At 42.5% G+C, this 20,989-nt stretch overlaps 1 protein-coding gene across 17 annotated transcripts in view; it reads left to right on the plus strand.

The window, feature by feature from the left end:
* RUBCN (rubicon autophagy regulator) overlaps nucleotides 1-7,369 on the plus strand; it is a 91,063-nt gene extending 83,694 nt beyond the window's left edge. For 8 of the 17 annotated variants that reach the window (XM_053564522.1, XM_053564525.1, XM_053564524.1 and 5 more), the window contains 7 exons: nucleotides 413-558; nucleotides 1,251-1,315; nucleotides 1,753-1,991; nucleotides 2,565-2,626; nucleotides 3,058-3,211; nucleotides 4,077-4,170; nucleotides 4,395-7,368. In XM_053564522.1, coding sequence (XP_053420497.1) covers nucleotides 413-558; nucleotides 1,251-1,315; nucleotides 1,753-1,991; nucleotides 2,565-2,626; nucleotides 3,058-3,211; nucleotides 4,077-4,170; nucleotides 4,395-4,573 — 939 coding nt within the window. In that variant the 3' untranslated portion in view covers nucleotides 4,574-7,368. Of the gene's footprint in view, nucleotides 1-412; nucleotides 559-1,250; nucleotides 1,316-1,752; nucleotides 1,992-2,564; nucleotides 2,627-3,057; nucleotides 3,212-4,076; nucleotides 4,171-4,394 lie in introns of all 17 variants that reach the window. The other 9 variants (XM_053564530.1, XM_053564513.1, XM_053564531.1 and 6 more) reach the window with 3 other exon arrangements.
* The last annotated feature ends 13,620 nt before the right edge of the window (nucleotides 7,370-20,989 follow it).

Raw genomic sequence — 20,989 nt, forward strand, 5'->3', positions numbered from 1 at the left:
TATTCCACGTGACTGCTCACTAGACTGAGAGGTACAACTCCTGTTTTATGGCCACCTTTGAGATACCATGAAAGTGAATAGTTCAGACTCAGCCCCTACAGTTTGCTCTGCGGTTGAGTCTCTAAGGTGTGAAGCACCCTGACATACCAAGAGTCCTGAGATGAGTGGACTTCATCAGCAATGGTGCCTCCACTTGGGATGCTATTTCTAATTGCTTCGTAGAATTCAAGACCCTCTCTTCCAATATCCTGGTGCCTCTTGGTTGTTTTGAGAGCCAAGGTTTCCTGAAGCTCTTGCCCTTGCTATTCCTGAAATGTCTTTCATTTACTATGCTCTGTCATGGCCAGAATCATGAAGCATTTGTGTTGCCCCAGGCTGTGATGCTTGCTCATCCCGTGTTTTTCTCCTGTAGCTCCTGCCCATCCCTGACTCACTGCCTATCTCACCGGATGATGGGCAGCATGCTGACATCTATAAGCTGCGTATCCGTGTTCGTGGCAACTTGGAGTGGGCCCCACCCCGGCCTCAGATAATTTTTAATGTTCATCCAGCCCCAACGTGAGTAGCTGGTGTCTCTGCTCTGTATCTGAAAACAGATACATCCTCTTTGGATTATCAGGGCTTTTGTCTCTGCCTCCAGCTGTACTTCCCACATGATTCTATTCATTTAAAGGCAGAGGAAGAGGATTATCCATTTTTTGTCCTTAAATTCTTACTCTTAATCCTTCTCTTCCTTCCCAGAGCTAATTGGAAATGAGGCCTCTTTTTTTTTTTTTCTTTTGTGGTTTTTTGGCCAGGGCTGGGTTTGAACCCGCCACCTCCAGCATATGGACCGGCGCCCTACTCCTTGAGCCACAGGCGCCACCCCAGAAATGAGGCCTCTTACAGTTGGTATTCCTAGCCTGTTGCCTTCCCAATAGTTTTGTGAGCTTATTGGTTTTTCTTCTCCTTTTAAGATGGATGGACTCTTTGCTCTTCTATTATTCTCTCCCCTTTACTATTTCTTATCCCTTACTGTTGTCCAGAAAGTGTAGTTCATTACTGGGGGGAGTCACTGACTAGACCTAAATCCTAATCCAATCTTCGGTTTGAATTAGTTCTCCCAACAGCTTCATTTTGTCCAACTAAAACAAGAGATGAATTCCCTTCCCTTCCCACATCTTATAAGAGTTCTGTGTTGTATCCTTATCTGTTATACCTCAGAGGCATGCATCTGCTATCTCTAATCCCCTGTCTTTCCCCTTCCTTAGGAGGAAAATTGCTGTGGCCAAACAGAATTACCGCTGTGCAGGATGTGGCATCCGGACTGACCCTGGTGAGTATCTTCTGTTACCACCATACTGCCTCCAAAATGTTTACCTTCTCCCATACCTAGGAGAGAGGGCTTGCCAGGGCAGAATTGGGGAAGGGAAAAAAAAGAGCTTGGAGGGGAAGGGGTAGATTGCCAGAAAAGAGCACTGGCAATCAGAGGGAAATTATTTCTTGGAGCATATTACTAGGATTGTGTACTAGAGAAAACTGGATAGTTTTACCAAGATTCTTAGAGACCGAGTCTTACCAACTCTGGCAGGTTTTGTTTCCTCAGGAGCCTCTAGGATAGGATGCAGGAACCACAGGCCCCACTATCTGTGGGTTTCTGCCAGTTTTGGGGAGCCTACTGCCATCCTTCCCTGCCCTTTCAAGGGAATAATAGCCTTACCAGCCTAGATCCGGAAAGACACATCTGGCTCTTTGGCTTTCTCATTTTTCCAGATTATATCAAGCGGCTGCGGTACTGTGAGTACTTAGGCAAGTACTTCTGTCAGTGCTGCCATGAGAATGCCCAGGTGGTCATCCCCAGCCGGATCCTACGCAAGTGGGACTTCAGCAAGTACTATGTCAGCAACTTCTCCAAGGACCTGCTCATTAAGATCTGGAACGATCCCCTCTTCAATGTGCAGGACATCAACAGCTCCCTCTATAGGAAAATCAAGCTGCTCAATCAAGTCCGAGTAAGACTCTGGACAAGGCCACATAAGAGATTCCAATGTTTCTCCTCTCCTCATCCCCTCCCCCGTTCACACAGGACTTCCCAAGACCACCACACTTCTCATGATCACACTTCTCATTGTCACACTTTCAGACCTGTAACCACGTCATCATTCATGCTCTCTCTGTGTACTTTCTTCACTTTGTCCCATTTCCTAGATATCTCTCTAGTCAGAGCCTCCAACCTGGCAGTGGCAGCTCTGAAGTTATCCATAACACTTAAGGCAAAAGCAGAATTTCTCCCTTCTGAGAAATTCTCCTTTGTCTAGAATTACTGAGTGGAGAATTAAGTATTAACTAGAAAATTCAAATTCTGGAATTCTTAGCTGCTCCACACTATGTTTGTAATTTATGCAGACTGACCTGGCGGAAGAGCCTTCCCAGAATTGAAGCAAGTTGTTGAGTTAGAGGTATAGAGAACATTCTGATCTGGCTGCTAAATGCAAAACTTCCAGACCCCCAAGGTTCAAAGTTCTAACAGTTGATTCTCTTCTCCACATCCCCCCAAATTCTTCACCCAACGTCTTTCTTTTCAGCTGCTGCGGGTCCAGCTGTATCACATGAAGAACATGTTCAAGACATGTCGTCTGGCCAAAGAGTAAGTCTTGTGTGGGGGAGTTAGAGTCCTCTGGTGGAGTGAATGTCTCTCAAAGGGACATGTCCCAGCAGTTGGCTCTTGTTACGTGAAGGAGAGTAGAAGGATGTTAGGGAAATGTAAATAGTAAACAAGAAGCCACAGCAGTAATTATATCTGTGTCCTCTCTTAAATTATATCTGTGGTTCTTCTACCCAGGGAAGACTGCCACTCTTGGTGGATCACTTTGCAGGAGGGTATAATTAAGTCACTTCTGTCATCCAGATACCTGGTAGTGTGGGAAAACGGAGGTGGCCTAGAACACTTGGGCTGGCTGAATCTTGCCCGCCCTTGTTACTTTATTTCTCTTGCTTTTCTGGGTAGAGAACCTCCTGCTACTGTGTGCCACACAAAGTGTGTCATTCCTCCCTGCCACTTCCCCTCATTTCTTGTAGGCTTCTGGATTCCTTTGACACGGTCCCATGCCATCTGACAGAAGATCTCCACCTGTACTCACTGAATGACCTGACTGCAATCAGGAAGGGGGAACTGGGGCCCCGGCTTGCTGAGCTCACCAGGGCAGGGGCTGCTCATGTAGAACGATGCATGGTGAGAAAGTCTTGCTTAGGGATATGGGAGAAGGTGGCCCCAGGGTTCTTGCATTTTAGCTCCAGGATTTTGACATGGTCTGTCAACACTGTGAGAGAAACCGAAGAGGGTTGCTGTTCCTTAGTCTACTGAACAGCTGAATCATCTAGATCTAAAAACCTAGAATTAAAGAGGAATTGGTGCTGACATTGCTCCTGGGTAGTTCCAGGCAGGACTGAGCAGACTCTCCCTAAAGAATTGTCATATGTGGGAGGAGAACCCTGGAATCTGGGGAGAGATTCTAATACGGGTCTTGGCTTTATTATTTTCAATCACTGTGACCAAAAAAAATACTTTGTCTTCTCTGAAAATGAAGCAAGCCTCAATTTTCTTATCTCTCAGCATTTTTGAAGATTGTTGAAACAATTTATGTAATGGCATTTTATAAGCTTTTTTTTTTTTTTTTTTTTAACAGTGGCTCATTATATTGCCCAAGATGGTCATGAAGGCCTGGGCTCAAGGGATTCTCCTACCTAAGCCTCCCAAGTAGCTGGGACTACAGGTCTGCACCACCATACCCAGCTATTTTTTTATCTTTTGTAGAGACAGAGTCTTGCTCTGTTGCCCAGGTTGGTCTCAAACTCCTGGGCTCAAGTGATCCTCCCACCTCAGCCTCCCTCTTGCTTCCTTTTTAAAACTTTGTCTAATACTGCCCAGCCCTGGCCCTAGTTCGGCTTTCTCACTTCTAAGTCCAGCCCAGGCTTCTTCCTTGTAGGCTGTAGAGCCTTTTAGGCCAGCTCAATTTTTATGTATATTTTGGTCCTCCACGGGGTTCCCCCTTCTGTGTGCTTCCTCTCATTTTGCTACCTGTCTCTTTCTTCCCCAGCTCTGCCAAGCCAAGGGCTTCATCTGTGAGTTCTGTCAGAATGAGGATGACATCATCTTTCCTTTTGAGCTCCTTAAGTGCCGGACCTGCGAAGGTGAGGGCTAGTGTTAGGAGTGGGGCAAGCAAGACTGAACACAAAGCTCATTGATTTCCCTTGATCTGCCCCTGTTAGCAAGTTTGGTTTGATCCGGCAGTTCCCTGTGTTGCTCCATTAGAGCACTAAGCCATGGTAGGGAGAAGGGGCATGGCAGTGACTTATTTCCTACTTGAGATAATATAAATTGTTTCTTCTCTCTCTCACCTTCTCAACCTGATTAGAATGTAAAGCGTGTTACCATAAAATTTGCTTCAAATCTGGAAGCTGTCCCCGGTGTGAACGGCTGCAGGCCCGGCGGGAGTTGCTGGCCAAGCAGAGCCTGGAGTCCTACATGTCAGACTATGAGGAGGAACCCACCGAAGCCTTGGCCCTCGAAGCCACTGTCCCAGAGACCACCTGAAGAATGCATATCAAGCCCTCTACGTGGAGGCTGGTGTCATACATAGTGCAGAGCTGAGCCACCCTATTAAGGACTTTCCCCACTTGGGGCTGCTTTTTTTTATTTTTGAAATTATCATCATTATTTTTTATGACTTGTCTGGTGTTTGTGTGTATCAGCCTTTGATAGGTTGATGGGGTCTAGCCTGTTATGACAGATAAGTTGTAATCACCAGATATTTCCATCAGAACTGACATGTAGATTCTTAAGCAAAGTTTCCTCTGTCAGGGGAATGGACAGTGGGACCCAGTTCTTCTGACGAACATGGCCTCTACTAGGACCAGATCTGGTTTCAGCCATATCTCAAATATGATTTCCAATTTTATTTTTGTTTTACTTCTGGGGCTTCTGAGCCAGGCCTTTGTTAACCAACTGTCTTCTCCTTTGCTGCTAAAACGGAGGGATGGAATTTTCTCTCTCCTAATCCTGGAACAGGGTCAGACAACCCTGAGGAGAAGCAGCAGAGAATGCGACTGTATCATGGGCATTCTTTCCAGCTTATTTCAGTGTTTGGGGGGGCCAGAAAAACAGAATCATTACTATCCTAGAATCTTTAGAGACTTTAAAGAGGCAGCCATGACTTCCCTGTTTGAAATATTCTTGGCATAGAAGATGTCATAAGCTGACTTTCTTTGTCTACCCTAGTGTGCTTAAAGCAAGGAACAGAACTTATGCTTAGACAAGGCCCGTTTGTAGCCTTACTTCACAAGCATAACTGAGGCCATAACTCTATTTCTTAAGGGACATTTAGTCAGTTATAGGAACTGTTAGCCCTCCTTTTAGGTGTTCAGGTCTCTTTTAACCTAGTTCTTTGGTACAAGTATGATCTTTCAAACTCAGATATCTAAGTCCCTAATGCCATGCTATGCTAACGTGAGGACAGAAATCCCACTCACCATCTTAGTGGGTCCCTTAACACTATGTCCTCTGTTAGATGGTCATTATGGTTCTGAGTAAAAGTAAGGCCCAACTCCGTTCTCTTTCCCCTTCCTGCAACAGAACTGGGACCCTTCTTCTTCGTAGCTGAGTGTCTTTTGCCTTAGTTTCTTCTGTCAAAGTTGGGGGGAAAAAACTTCCTGCTAATCATGGTGTTATAGGACTTGATTATGAATATTCTTGTGTTCTTGGGATAACAAGAGCCTTTATTCCAATTATGCACTTAAATCTTTATCTAGCTTGATGATATTTTTATGTTCAGTCATCCCTTTTCATTTTACTGATTTTAGCATTACCCATCCCCACCACCACCTTTTTAATGTGTTTTGATGTGAAGATTTCTTGGATGGGACCGTATATCTGTCTGTGGTGGTCTTTAAGTTGCTGTAGCTGCTAACCTTTATGAAAAACACTGGTCAGGGTTATTTTCCGAGGGTTGGCAGCTCAGTGGACTAAAGCCCACAGCATTTTTGTTCTGAAATTGACTTCTTCCTGTTTACCTGTCTTCCCGTAGTTGGTTGCTAATAGAAAAAATGTGGCCTGGCTGCTGCCCCAGGAAACTGAACAGAAAGTTGCACATGGTTGGTGGAAGCTGATGAATGCCTGAGCTGCAGGTAACAAGGAGTCTCACAAAGAAATAGGAGGGGCATTACGGTAATGTCCAGACTGGAGCTCCACCAGAGCAAGGGGGAACATGCAGGAGTCAGCCTGTGGTGTTGGTCCCTGTGCCTCAAACTTGGGATCTGAAAGCTACATTGGGCTGGAAAACCCAGAGACTATTCCTCCTTCAGTTCATGGTGTAGCTTCAAAAGCCAAGACCCAGCCCAGTTTTGAAGAGCTGATAGACTCTTCCTTGTACTTCATGGAGCTTTGGGAATGACGCCACAAAACTCAAGTCTCACTAAGGGTTAGGCCCAGGATTCAAAGTCAGGGGCTATAACAGTGGTGAACTGTACTTCCAGTTTTGATTTATATTACAAATGCACTCCTTACTCCAAGTCACTACACTGGAGGAGAGGCGTATTCTCTCGTCCTGCCTGTTTTATGTGAGCATTGGATCAAAGGATGGAAAATGCCGACACAGTTTCTACAGCTGAACTTACAGCCTTATGTGCTCCTGTTTTCCCTTCTTTCTCTTCACCTAAGTGTCCAATCCCTTTAGATTGTATATCTGTTTTAGTGACCCTGCCCCTGTGCTGTCATCACTGTCCAAATACCCATTTATTTATTTATTAGAGAGTGCTGGAGAAAAGGCAGAGAATGGGGCATTTTGAAAGCACTTTGCAACTTAAATCAGTATCTGAAAATCCTCTGCTCTTGTGGGGAGAATGCACTGAAGAGAGTTCCTTCTAAGTGAAATGGAAGGGAAGTGTTCTTTTCTGTAAATAAAGGGAAAAAACAGTTTGCTTCAAGGTAGAGCCAAGATTCAAGACATACCAGAAGAGCGGAAGACAAATATTTTCCACTTAAATGAGGCTGTAATTGACTCTCTCTGCCAAAGCTTTAGAGCTTTTGTTGAATTAACATAAAAGGAAGCAAAAGTCTAGATAGAGATGTTCTTTAGTGTACAACTTATGTTCTGAATTGGATTTCCACTTGCCATAATTCTTGTACACAGCCTAACTGTTCATTGTCCTCTTTAATAAACTAAGGAAATGAATTTCTGCCTTTTGTTCGCCTGTCTTGATTATTGAGGAATAGTATTGGGTGTTCGCTATAAAGCAGGCATGTCTAAAAATTAAGGTTTCTTTGTTATAATGCAAAGCAAGCTACACCATACAAGTCAGGAAAAGTGATTTAAAGTGCTTTGTCACTGACTTACTATGAGACCTTAAGAGAATCACTTCACCCCTCTGGATTTCTATTCCTTTATGTATACAGGATTAGACTGTGACCCGCAGTCAATTCCAGTACATGGGGTGTGTGCCCTCTATCCATACCCTTGGTGTAATTATCACATAAATGAGGTAAATCTTCCTCTCTGCAACATCTGAATTGTCTTAGATGCTTCAGTTCCCACTTCTGTGAGCATCTGCCTCTGGCTTTGTCTTTTATACTCATGGTCTGCTGAAGCTCCAGTTCCACCCTGCAACTTTCTGAACATTTCTCCTTGGATGTGCCTTTGTCATCTCCAATCAATAGGTCTAAAACCAACATAAGTATCATTATCTCAAAAAACCTAACCAGATTTGAAAATTTACTTGTATTCAACTTTCTGTCTGAGTCAAATGACATGTCCAGCTAGTCAGGCATTTTCTCCTTCCCACCACCTGTCATCAATTTATGTTAACTTTTTTCTTTAAAATAAATCTGTCAGCTCGGTGCCTGTGGCTCAAGCGGCTAAGGAGCCAGCCACATACACCTGAGCTGGTGGGTTCAAATCCAGCAGGGCCCACCAAACAAGGACGGCTGCAACCAAAAACTAGCGGGTGTTGTGGCAGGTGCCTGTAGTCCCAGCTACTTGGGAGGCGGAGGCAGAAGAATGGCTTGAGCCCAGGAGTTGGAGGTTGCTTGAGCTGTGATGCCACAGCACTCTACCCAGGGTGACAGCTTAAGGCTCTGTCTCCAAGAAAAAAAATAATTCATTAAATAAAATAAATCTGTCTTGGCTTGGTAGCACAGTGGTTACAGTGCCAGCCACATACACCAAGGCTGGCGGGTTCGAATCCAGCCTGGGCCAGCTAAACAACAATGACAACTACAACCAAAAAATAGCTGGGCATCATGGTGGGCGCCTGTAGTCCCAACTAAATAGGAGGCTGAGGCAAGAGAATTTCTTAAACCCAAGCGTTTGAGGTTGCTGTGAGCTGTGATGCCACAGCACTCTACCGAGGGTGACAAAGTGAGACACTGTCTCAAAAATAAATAAGTCTATTTCCCATCACTAGTATACAAATCCAGCTTCTTATCTCATATTTCAACTATCTTCAGTCATGCCAGCTTCCTTCTGTTCAATAATCAAATATTTGGATACTTACTGTATGTCAGTTTCAATGCTTGGCTCTGAGTCAACAGCAGGGACTCGGAGGAGAGTCAACGGCAGGAACAAAATGGAGACAGTCCCTACTCTTAAGGAATTTAGTATTGTGGAGAAGACAGACATGGCAGTAAGTCATCAAATGTATCGTTACAAGCTGTAATAAGAGCTATAAAGAAAAGAATAGATGCTGTTGAAAATAATAGAGCAACCTAATTTAGATCAGAGCCAAGTAAGGCCCCTGAAAAAGTGGTACTTCAAGACCCAAAGAATGAAATTCAGAGTAGGGAGAAAAGTGTTCCAAACAGGAACCAGCACATGTGATGGTCCTCAGAGAAAAGGAGTTTTGGCAAGAAATTAAAAGAATTACCAAGAATTTTAGATTCTATTCTAAGGGGCAGCGCCTGTGGCTCAGTCGGTAGGGTGCCGGCCCCATATACCGACGGTGGCGGGTTCAAACCCGGCCCTGGCCAAACTGTGTGAGGCCCCGGCACTCTACCGAGGGCCATAAAGTGAGACTCTGTCTCTACAAAAAAAAAAAAAAATAGATTCTATTCTAAGAACATTGGTGCAATGAACAGAATGTGTCCCCCCAAAAATCCATGTTGAAACTCTAATCCCAGTTTAATGGTATTTGGAGGAGAGGTCTTTGGGAAGTAATTAGGTCATGAGGGCGGAGCCTCATAAACGGAATTAGTGCCCTAACTAGGTTGCTCTTTCCACCATGTGAGGACATAATAAAAAGATGGCTGTTTGTAAAACAGTAAGAGGGCCCTCACCAAGAACCTGACCCTGCTGGCACCCTGATCTCAGACTTCCAGTTTCCAGAATGTTGAGAAATAAATGTTCAGGGTTTTAAATTTGTATTTAGTTGCCAAATAATAATTGTACATATTCATGGGATACATAGTGATGTTTTGATATATGAAATGTACAGTGATCAGGTCTGAGTAATTAGCAAACGTCTCAAATGTTTATCATTTTGTTGTGTTGGGGGCATTCTATATCCTTTTAGCTATTTGAAACAACGTCTTGTGGTTAACTGTGGTCATCCTACAGTGGTATAAAGCACTAGAACTTATTCCTCCTATCTCTTCCCAGCCTCTAGTATCCTCTGTTCTACTTTCTACTTTTATGAGATCAACTTTTTTTAGCTTCCACACATGAGAACATGCAGTGTATCACTTTCTGCTCCTGGCTTATCTCATAATGTCTTCCAGTTCCATCCACGTTGCCACAAATGACAGGATTTCCTTCTTTTTTATGCCTGCATAGTGTGGTGTACATATGCTACATTTTATCCATTCATCTGTTGTTGGACACCTAGGTTGATTCTCTACCTTGGCTATAATGAGTAGTGCTGCAGTAAATGTGGGGGTGGAGATGTCTCTCTGATATAATGATTTCCTTTCCATTGGATAAATTCCCAGTAGTGGAATTGCTGGATCATTTGGTAGTTCTATCTATAGTTTTTTGAGAGACTTCCATTGTGGCTGTAGCAGTTGCATTCCCGCCAATAGTGTATGTGAGTTCCCTTTTCTCAGCATCCTTGCTAGCATTTGCTATTTTTTGTCTTTTGAGGGTTTTTTTTATTTGTTCTGTTTGAGACAGAATCTTCCTCTGGTGCCTTGATTAGAGGGCTGTGGCATTGTAGCTCACAGCAACCTCAAGTTCTTGGGCTCAAGTGATCCTCTTGCTTCGGTTTTCTACTTTTTTTTTTCCCCCCAGCTCTTGCTCAGGTTGGTCTCGAACTCCTGAGCTCAAGCAATCCACCGGCCTCAGCCTCCTAGAGTGCTAGGATTATAGGCGTGAACCACTGTGCCCAGCCTATTTTTTATCTTTTTGATATTGGCCATTCTAACTGGAGTGAGAGGATAGATCCCTCACTGTGGTTTAGTTTAGTTTAGTTTTGTTTTGTTTTTGCAGTTTGGCCAGGGCTGGGTTTGAACCCGCCACCCTCAGTATATGGGGCCAATGCCCTACCCACTGAGCCACAGGCACCGCCCTACTGTGGTTTAGTTTTGCACTTCACTCACAATTAGTGATGTTGAACATTTTTTCATGTATTTCTTTGGCATTTGTATGTCTTCTTTGGAAAAATGTCTTCTCAGGTCATTCGTCTATTTTTTAATTTTGTTTGGCTTTTGTTTTTGCTGGTGATATTCATCCCCTGTTGGATGAATAGTTCCCAAACAATTTCTCCCCTTCTATAACCTGCCTTTTTACTTTGTTAATTTGTTTCCTTTGCTGTGCAGGAATGTTTTCGTTTGATACAATCCCCTTTGTTTATTTTTGCTTTTGTTGCCTGTGCTTTTGAGATCTTATTCATAAAATCTTTTCCCAGACCAATGTCCTGACGTGTTTCCCCTATGTTTCCTTCTAATAGTTTTATCATTTTCGGGTCTTACATTTAGGTCTTTGATCCATTTTGAGTTGATTTTTGTATAGGGTCAGGTGGGAGTCTAATGGATATTCAGTTTAATATTTTATTAACAAATAAAAATTTGTTAATTTTTATTATGTTTTGGTTTTGTTTCATGGGTTTTTTTATATTATGTATTTTTCAATTTTTGCTATTTTTTATTTACTAAAATTATTTCTGACAATCAATTCTTCATTTAAATTTTAGAGCAAGGATTTAATCATCTAGCAGTTCTGTCCACCTCAAATTTATTTATTTTTTTATTTCTTTATTAAATCATAACTGTACATTAATGCATTTTTGGGGTACAATATGCTGATTTGATATACAGTGCGGAATGTTTACATCTAACTGATTAACATAACTGTCTCCTTGCTTACTTATTTGTTGTAGGAGAAACATTCATATTCTATTCTTAATAGTATAAAAATGTATCATTGCATTATGCACAGTAGGTTGGATCCCCCCAAACTCTCCCTCCTCCAAGCTTCCCCCCTCTCCTCTCCTTTCTTTTCTCCTCCCTCCTTCTTTCTGGACTATGGTTATGTTTTACCATTCCTATGAATGTGTAGATGACTATATACTGATTTCATAGTAGTATTGAACACATTGTATTCTTTTTTTTCCATTCTCGAGATACTTTACTAAGAAGAATATGTTCCAGCTCCATCCAGGTAAACTCTCACTCTTTGCGAATGATATAATCTTATACCTGGAAAACCCCAGGGACTCAACTACAAAACTCTTAGAAGTGATCAAGGAATATAGCAGCATCTCAGGATACAAGATCAATACTTACAAATTAGTAGCTTTTGTATATGCCAACAATAGTCAAGCTGAAAATAGAGTCAAGGACTATTCCTTTTATTGTAGTGCCAAAGAAGATGAAATATCTGGAAATTTATCAAACAAAGGATGTGAAAGATCTCTATAAAGAGAATTATGAAACTCTTGAGAAAAGAAATAGCTGAAGATGTTAACAAATGGGAGAACATACCACGCTCCTGGTTGTGAACAATCAACATTGTTAAAATGTCTATATTACCCAAATGTCTACAGATTTAATGCAGTCCCTATTAAGGCACCATCATCATACTTTAAAGAGCTTGAAAACATAGTGCTTTGTTTTATATGGAATCAGGAAAAAACCTCGAATCGCAAATACACTACTCAGAAATAAAAACAGATCAGGAGGTCTCATGTTACCAGGCTTTAGGCTATACTATAAATCTATAGTGATCAAAACAGCCTGGTACTGGCACAAAAATAGAGAAGTAGATAATATGGAACAGAGTAGAGAAACAAGAGATGAACCCAGGCACTTATAGTCATTTGATCTTCAACAAACCTATCAAAAACATTCAATGGGGGAAAGATTCCCAATTTAACAAATGGTGCTGGGTGAACTGGCTGACAACCTTTAGAAGAATGAAACTGGACCCCCATCTCTCACTATTAACAAAGATTGATTCTCACTGGATAAAAGATTTAAACTTAAGACAGGAAACTATAAAAATATTGGAAGATAGTGCAGGGAAAACGCTTCAACAAACTGGCCTGGGAGAATTTTTTATGAGGAAGAAAGTTGAAGCAACACCAAAATTATATTACTGGGATATGATCAAACTAAAAAGCTTCTGCACAGCCAAGAGCACAGTAAATAAAGCAAACAGACAGCCTTCAGAATGAGAAAAGATATTTGCGGGTTATGCTTCTGACAAAGGTCTGATAACTAGAATCCACAGAGAGCTCAAACTAATCAATAAGAAAAAACCCCATTTCTATGTGGGCCAGAGATTTGAACAGAAACTTCTCTGAAGAAGACAGGCACATGGCTTACAAACACATGAAAAAAATGCTCACCATCTTTGATCATCGGAGAAATGCAAATCAAAACTACTTTGAGATATCATCTAACTCCAGTAAGATTAGCCCACATCACAAAATCCCAAAACTACAGATGTTGGCATGGATGTGGAGAGAAGGGAACACTTCTACATTGCTGGTAGGAATGCAAGCTAATATTGCCTTTTTGGAAAGAAGTTTGGAGAATACTCAAGGAACTAAAAGTGGACCTACTGTTTGATCCTGCGATCCCCCTACTAGGTGACCCAGATGATCAAAAATCATTTTACAACAAAGAAATTTGCACCAGAATGTTTATTGCAGCCCAATTCATAATTGCCAAGTCATGGAAGCAGCCCCAGTGCCCATCGACCCATGAATGGATTAATAAATTGAGGTATATGTACACCGTGGAATACTATGCAGCCATTAAAAAGTTCATGGTGTTTTGTTTTTAGACCAGGTATTGCTCTGGTTGCCTGGGCTAGAGTGCAGTGGCATCATCATAGCTCACTGCAACCTCAAATTCCTGGGCTCAAGCAATGATCCTGCCTCAGCTTCCCAAGTAGCTGGAACTACAGGCACGCACCATCACCCCTAGCTAATTTTCTTACAAAAAATATTGTAGAGATGAAGTCTTGCTATGTTGCTCAGGCTGATCTCAAACACCTGACCTCAAGTGATCCTCCCACCTGGGCCTCGCAAAGTAGATGTGAGCCACAGCACCTGGCCTTATTTTTATTTTTTAAAGACATGGTCTGTCACCCAGGTTGGAGTACAGTGGCTCAGTCGTAGCTCACTACAGCCTTGAACTTCTGGGCCCAAGTGATCTTCCCGCCTTAGTCCTCAGAGTAGGTGGTACTCCAGGCATGTGACAACACCATTTATTGAAGAGACTGTCCTTTCCCCCTTGAGTGTCCTTGGCACCTTTGTAAAAAATCAGTTGACTGTAAGTATGTGGATTAATTTCTGGGTTCTCTATTCCATTTCACTGGTCTGGGTGTATTTTTATGGCAGGACTATGCTGTTTTGGTTCTGCAACTATTTGGGGTCCAGTAGTGTGATACCTCCAGTTTTGTTCTTTTTGCTCAGGATTGCTTTGACTATTTAGAGTCTTTTATGCATTTTAGGATTTAAATTTCTATTTCTGTGAAGAATGTCCTTGCTATTTTGATAGAGATTGTATTGGATCTGCAATATTGTCATTTTAGTAACATTTTTCCAATCCATGAGCATGGTATGTTTTTCCATTTGTTTGTATCTTCTTCAAATGTTTGTTGTTTAAAGCCACCCAACTTAAAATATTTTGTTAAAGCAACTGAAGCTGAGATAATTGGATTGAAGAGTTCTATTCAGAGGAGTGAATGACCTGGTTAAAATTCTGTCTTCCATGTGGAACATGAAGGGTAGAAGTATCTCTTCAAGGGAGATGGCTCTAGTAGTTTGGGAGAGAAAATGTTTTGTTTGGACAAGGGTATTTATACTGTCACCATATTACCCCAAAACCTCTAAGAACAAGATACAAAGTCCAAATAATCTGCTCTGATTCTGACATGTTTAAGCAGGTAACAAAAGGGTAGAGTGAAAGGGGGAAGGATATTGGAAAGAAACTGGAGTAAACTACAGAATTGAAGGAAAATTAGCAGAATCCTCAAGAAGGGCAGGGATCAGGGCAGCTGTGGGAACCTCAGATGCAAGGTTTTCAGACTTCTTCAGGCTGCTGCCAGCGAGTCAGGCAATTAATGGTAATTAATGGCTGTATTGGGGACACACCCAAAAGAAAGGGATCTGTGAGTTGGACATTCATTGTGGTGTTGACCATGCTATTCATCTCTCTTTGTGGTCTCATGCGTGTATAGGTTTACAGTACCCAGTAATGTTAGAAAGGATGGGCATGATCTTTACAGCGTCCTAGGTAAGGTAAGGGCAAACACTGGTTTCTTTTTCTTTTGAACTTTTGGCTTAGAGAATGAAAGAAAGGGATTGCTGTGTTCACCATATCCTGCTGGCTTTTCTGCCCTGATCAACTGCAGTCCTCTCCCATGGCCAATATCCAGAATATCATACTGTTTACTTGGAAAGTTTAGTAATAGCAGCTGCCAGATGCTCTAAGCTTTCCCATTATGAGCTTCATGTTCTTGGGATCAGAGATGAATGTGATTAAAAAGGAAAGAAAGACTCTACCTAGCACTATTTTACAAGTGTGAAGAACACGAAAGTGTGGTGTGCTAACTACTCTCCTGCCTCCCTAAATTCTCTGACCAGCTTCTGAAGGAAGAACAGAAAGCAGAGAGCTGTGTTTCTGGTTTTAGAGGTATACCTAATACCAGAACCAGCAAGGCAAGGCTTCATAGATTAAAATAAACCCCAATGGTAAGAAGGTTATTAGATGTAGGTGGGGTTTTTAGGGACCAGCCCTCTGAGGGGGTACAGCAGACCAATGCCAGATGAAACACAAGTCTGAATCATCCGCACAGCATAGACGGCCTATAAACTTTAGATAGCAGGCCTGTCTTAGAAGTCAGCAGGGAAGTCCTGTTCTTTTCTCACAGAGCCAGGGATTTCTTGTCTGTTTTCCTTTCAAACAGTGACACCTGGCTTGGCACTCATAGCACAGTGGTTATGGCACCCATCACATACACCAAGGGTGGTGGGTTCGAACCCGGCCTGTGCCAGCTATACAACTGCAACAACAACAAAAAATAGCCAAGCGTTGTGGTGGGTGCCTATAGTCCCAGCTACTTGGTAGGCTGAGGCAAGAGAATTGCTTAAGCCCAAGAGTTGGAGGTTGCTGTGAGCTGTGACATCACAGCACTCTACTGAGGGTGACATAGTGAGACTCCTGTCTCAAAAAAAAAAAAAAAGTGCCACCTGTAGTTCCCAGCTGATCCTACCTCCCCATTGGCCCACTCTGGGACTAACCCTGCATCTTCTCCAAGCTCCACAGTTCTGGGAAAACAAGGAAGTAAAAGGTAACTTTCTCTTCTCTCCCCATCACCTCCCATACTTTTTGTACTTAGAAGCTGAAGAAAGAAATTCAAGTTAGTGAAGGATATGTCAATTAGCTTGATGTAAGCATTTCACAATGTATACATATGTTAAGACATCACATTGTACACCATAAAATAATTCAAACTAGATGCCAACAATGGAGCTCTCTACACAAAGGACTAAAGACAGACTTGTGTATTTCTCCCTTAGCTCCTGGAAGTTCTGTAACCACACGCCTCTAACTGAAGGAAAGTCCCGATGAGATGAAAGCAAGGATAGAAAAGAGAGCTTCTCCTCCCCTCATTTATTTAATTTTGTAATACATTTACGTGCTTAGAACACACAAAAAGGTATACAGTGAAAAATCTCCCTCATATTTTTACAGCCTATGTAGCCAGTTTCTGCCTCACCTCTTTTGGTAGCTGCTGTTACTTCTTTTCTTTTCTTTTTTTTTTTTGAGACACAGTCTCACTTTGTCACCCTCAGTAGAATCGGGCTCAAGCAAATCTCTTGCTTCAGCCTCCCAAATAACTGGGACTACAGGTACCTGCCACAACACCCAGCTATTTTTTAGAGATGGGATCTTGCTCTTCCTTAGGCTGGTCTCGAACTTGTGAGCTCAGGCAGTCCACCTGCCTCAGCCTCCCAAGTGCTGGGATTATAGGCATGAGCCACTGCTCCCAGCCCTGTTACTACTTTTCTGTTTATCTTTCCAGAGTTTTTTAATGCAAACATAAGCAAATTTTATATATTCTTATTCTTTTGTCCCCCTTCTACATAAACATTTATGTATTTTGCTTTTTTCTCTTTTCATAACATACCTTAGAGATCATTATATATTAGTACATGAAGAGTTTCCTTCTTTTTTATAGATGCATATTTTCTATTATATGGATGGACCATAATTTATTTAACAGTCACCTATTGATGGACATTTAAGTTGTTTCCTTTGAGAAAATTACCTTTTTTGTTTTTGTTCTTGCAGTTTTTGGCTGGGGCCGGGTTTGAACCCGCCACCTCTGTGATATGGAGCTGGCGCCCTACTCCTTTGAGCCACAGGCGCCGCCCGACATTTAAGTTGTTTCCAGTCTTTTTTTTTTTTTGAGATAGAGTCCCACTTTGTTGCCCTTGATAGAGTGCCATGGCGTCACAGCTCACAGCAACCTCCAGCTCTTGGGCTTAGGCGATTCTCTTGCCTCAGCCTCCCGAGTAGCTGGGACCACAGGCGCCCATTGCAACACCCGGCTATTTTTTGTTGCAGTTTGTCCAAGGCCCAGTTTGAATCCACCACCCTTGGTATATGGGGCCAGTGCCCTACTCACTGAGCCACATGCGCCACCCATGTTTCCAGTCTTAATACAAACAGTGCTGCACTGAAAACCTTGTTCATATATTATCTCACATGGGTGCAAGTATGTCTGTAGAGTAAATCCTCCAAAGTGGAATAGCTAACAGAAAAAGTATCTGTATTTGTAATTTTAGGGTAATTTCAATAAATCAAATTGCCCTCCAGAGTGGGAATAAGGAGATTGGAGCAGTGGCAAGGACAGAAAGCATTATTGTGCCTAAAGCTCATCAATACTTCCCTCCCTGTAAGATGAAGTTAGGTTCCTTCCCTTGGCAGATAAAGGACTTTCAGTATATTGTCTTATTTTGGCTTCCTAGCCTCATCTCCCGTCATTCCCTGATCTATTCGTTGCTTCCCAAATACACCTTGATCTTTCCTCATTTAAGAGCTAACTCATGGCTTTGCAGTGGCTCATCCATATAATCTTAGCACTCTGGGAGGCCAAGGCAGGAGGATGCCTTGAGTTTAGGAATTTCAAACCAGCATGAGCAAGAGCTAGACCCCGTCTCTACTAAAAATGGAAAAATTAGCTGGGTGTTTTGGTAGTCCCAGCTACATGGGAGACAGAGGCAGGAGGATCACTTGAGCCAAGGAGTTTGAGATTGATGTGAGCTAGATCGACACTATTGCACTCTAGCCTGAAGCAAAAAAAAACATCTAACTCAGCTGTAGTTCAGCTTTCTCTGACTGCGGGCCGTTCTGCCTATCCTCTGTGAACCTTTGGCACTCTGTCCAAACCCTCTGTTAGAGCACTTCTCACATGATCTTGTTAATTATTATTTTCTCTAATAGAACAACAAGCAAGTGAATGAATAGAAGAAAGGAAGGAATTGCCAGGTGGCCATTTGAATGTAAGGAACTGCCTGTTCTGTGTGGAGGCAGTGGATAATGAGTGACTTTTTGAGGCCCCTTTCTGACAAAGATGCTTTTGCTGTGGCAGTGGCCCTGACTTACCACTGTCAGATACCTGTCCTCGTTAAACACTCTCGGCTCAGCAGCCGTCTCTGCAAAAGCCCCATGAGACCCCCACAGACCCAGCACTAGTCCTTTCAAATTAAGCCAGAAGGACCCAAGCTTACTTCTTAGGCAGAAAGGTGACTCTGACAGAGTCCGCCCACACGTGCTCTTTCTGGTTGCCTGCATTTCCCACGTAATCACAAGAGCCATGTAGTCAGAAGGATTTGCTTAGTTTTCCTCTTAGCCACATGGTCTTTGCAATGACTTCCCTCTACCACATGACAGTTAGAGCAAGTCTGATTTCTTACAAACAAAATAGCCTGAATAGAACACTTACCCGAATTTGAGATGAATATGAAGCAGACTGGCCCTGGGATCTCTAGCCTGATGCATAATCTGTCTTTTTTTTTTTGTAGAGACAGAGTCTCACTTTACGGCCCTCGGTAAAGTGCTGTGGCCTCACACAGCTCACAGCAACCTCCAACTCCTGGGCTTAAGCGATTCTCTTGCCTCAGCCTCCCGAGTAGCTGGGACTACAGGCGCCCGCCACAATGCCCGGCTATTTTTTGGTTGCAGTTTGGCCGGGGCTGGGTTTGAACCCGCCACCGTCGGTATATGGGGCCGGCGCCCTACCGACTGAGCCACATGCGCCACCCTGCATAATCTGTCTTAAGGTGTGCCTGCTGCTTCCCCCCTGTAGATCAGGGATCCACAGGGGACTCTATCTGAACTCCAGGGGTGCCCATCCTCTCAGGAGTCCTTGCGGATTCACCTGTTGACCATCTTTTTATGCAAATAGACATGACTCCTCCTAGAGAAGAAGGGAGAGCCACTTGGGAAACATTATGTTCTTGATAATACGTTTTCCCTCTCTGCTTCTCAGTGGAAACAAGAATGATGAGAAGATGATTGTGGGATGAGGGACAGGATTGTTCTGACTCGTCTCTGACTATCTCCCCTCTCAGCTATCACCGGATCTCTGCAGTGATGAACAGGTCCTCATCTCCTGTCTCTTCCTCCTTCAGCTACCTTGTCTGCAACTACTGCCGTTTGGTCAGTCATCATTTTCAGGGAAGATACATTCCAAATGTCCTTCCCTCACTCACTTTATTATGAAACTGGAGGCTCTTCCTTACCAGCGATTAAACCAGGAGATATGATGATATTTATATGCCCTAAACACACTATAGGTATTTTAAATTCTTCATGTCTAAAAGGAGAGTGATAAAACTATGTGAAAGATTGCTAAAGCTGATGAAATGGAAATAGGAAAATAGCTTACAGTACAAAATGCTTACCTTGTCCTGGGCCCTTTGTTTATTATTACAAACTAGGTGTAGTTCTCAGGAAGCCAAAGATTTCCAGAAAGTCCTCAAGCTTCTGTTCCCGACAGTTAGATCTTTATAGGCCAAGATTGAGAAGACTGTTAAACAGGAAAAAAGGACCAGTGGGTTACAGTGCCAGCCCAGTCAGTGTTCGGCCAGCCAGCCAGCCACCCACCCATCCCAAATAAACATCTATTGATGTTTCTGTGTTCTGACACTGTGCCACAGCTGAGAATACAAAGAATCATAGAATATTGTTTAAAAATGTTTACCATAGCATAATTTATGAACGTAAAATGTTAAACATGGAAAATATCCAAAAATAGATACAGCCATCCAAACGATGGTTATAAAAACCATGATAGTAACAGGAAAAAATTTTGTAACACAGTGTTGAAAGAGAAAAAAGGAAGAAAAAGCATATGATAAATATACCTGCATCCATACTGATATAATACATGAATAAATAAATGGGGAAGAAGAGATAAATCTTCCTCCCGGAAGAATTCTAAACAATATATGTAAATTCTCCCCTCTCTAGGAAAAGGAGCTTGATCTCTTCTCCCCTTGAGGGTAGACTAGAATTATTGATTCACTTAAATAAATATAAGGAGAAGAGAAAAGTAGCAACTTTATGGTGGAGAGATCCGGCCAACACTATGTTAACCAAGAGATCAAGGTTCACATCACCCACAATGTCACTGGATATCCTGTACCCTTTGATATGATGTAATGAAATGGGCACATCATCTCTATGTTAAAACCCATAATCTCAATCTAATCATGAGAAAACATTAGACCCAATTTGAGGAACCTGCAAAATACTTGACCAGTACTCAAAGGTGTCAAGGTCATGAAAAACAAGGAAAGACTAAGAAACTGTCACAGACCAGAGAAGACATAATGATTAAATGTAATTTAGAATCCTGGGGTTGGATCCTGGAACAGAAAAAAGACACTAGTAGAAAAACTGAAAAAATCTTTTTTTTTTTTTTTTTTGTAGAGACAGAGTCTCACTGTACCGCCCTCGGGTAGAATGCCGTGGTGTCATACGGCTCACAGCAACCTCTAACTCTTGGGCTTACACGATTCTCCTGCCTCAGCCTCCCGAGCAGTTGGGACTACAGGCGCCCGCCACAACGCCCGGCTATTTTTTTGTTGCGGTTTGGCCAGGGCTGGGTTTGAACCCGCCACCCTCGGCATATGGGGCCGGTGCCCTACTCACTGAGCCACAGGCGCTGAAAAAAATCTTAATGAAGTCTTGGAGTATAGTTAAAAGTAATTATACCAATGTTGGTTTCTTAGTTTTGGAAAATGGGCAGTACTACAGGAATTTAAGATGGTAACATTAGGGAAAACTGAAATCGGGTGAGGGATATGAGAACACTTGACTATCTTTGAAACTTCACTGCAGATCTAAAATTATTCCAAAGTAAGAAGTTTACATATAAAAAGGTATATAGGGCTGCACCTGTGGCTCAAAGGAGTAAGGCCCCGGCCCCATATGCCAGAGATGGCGGGTTCAAACCCGGACCCGGCCAAAAACTGCAAAAAAAAAAAAAAAAAGGTATATATA

Source organism: Nycticebus coucang, chromosome 16 (assembly GCF_027406575.1).
Source record: "Nycticebus coucang isolate mNycCou1 chromosome 16, mNycCou1.pri, whole genome shotgun sequence".
Taxonomy (NCBI): domain Eukaryota; kingdom Metazoa; phylum Chordata; class Mammalia; order Primates; family Lorisidae; genus Nycticebus; species Nycticebus coucang.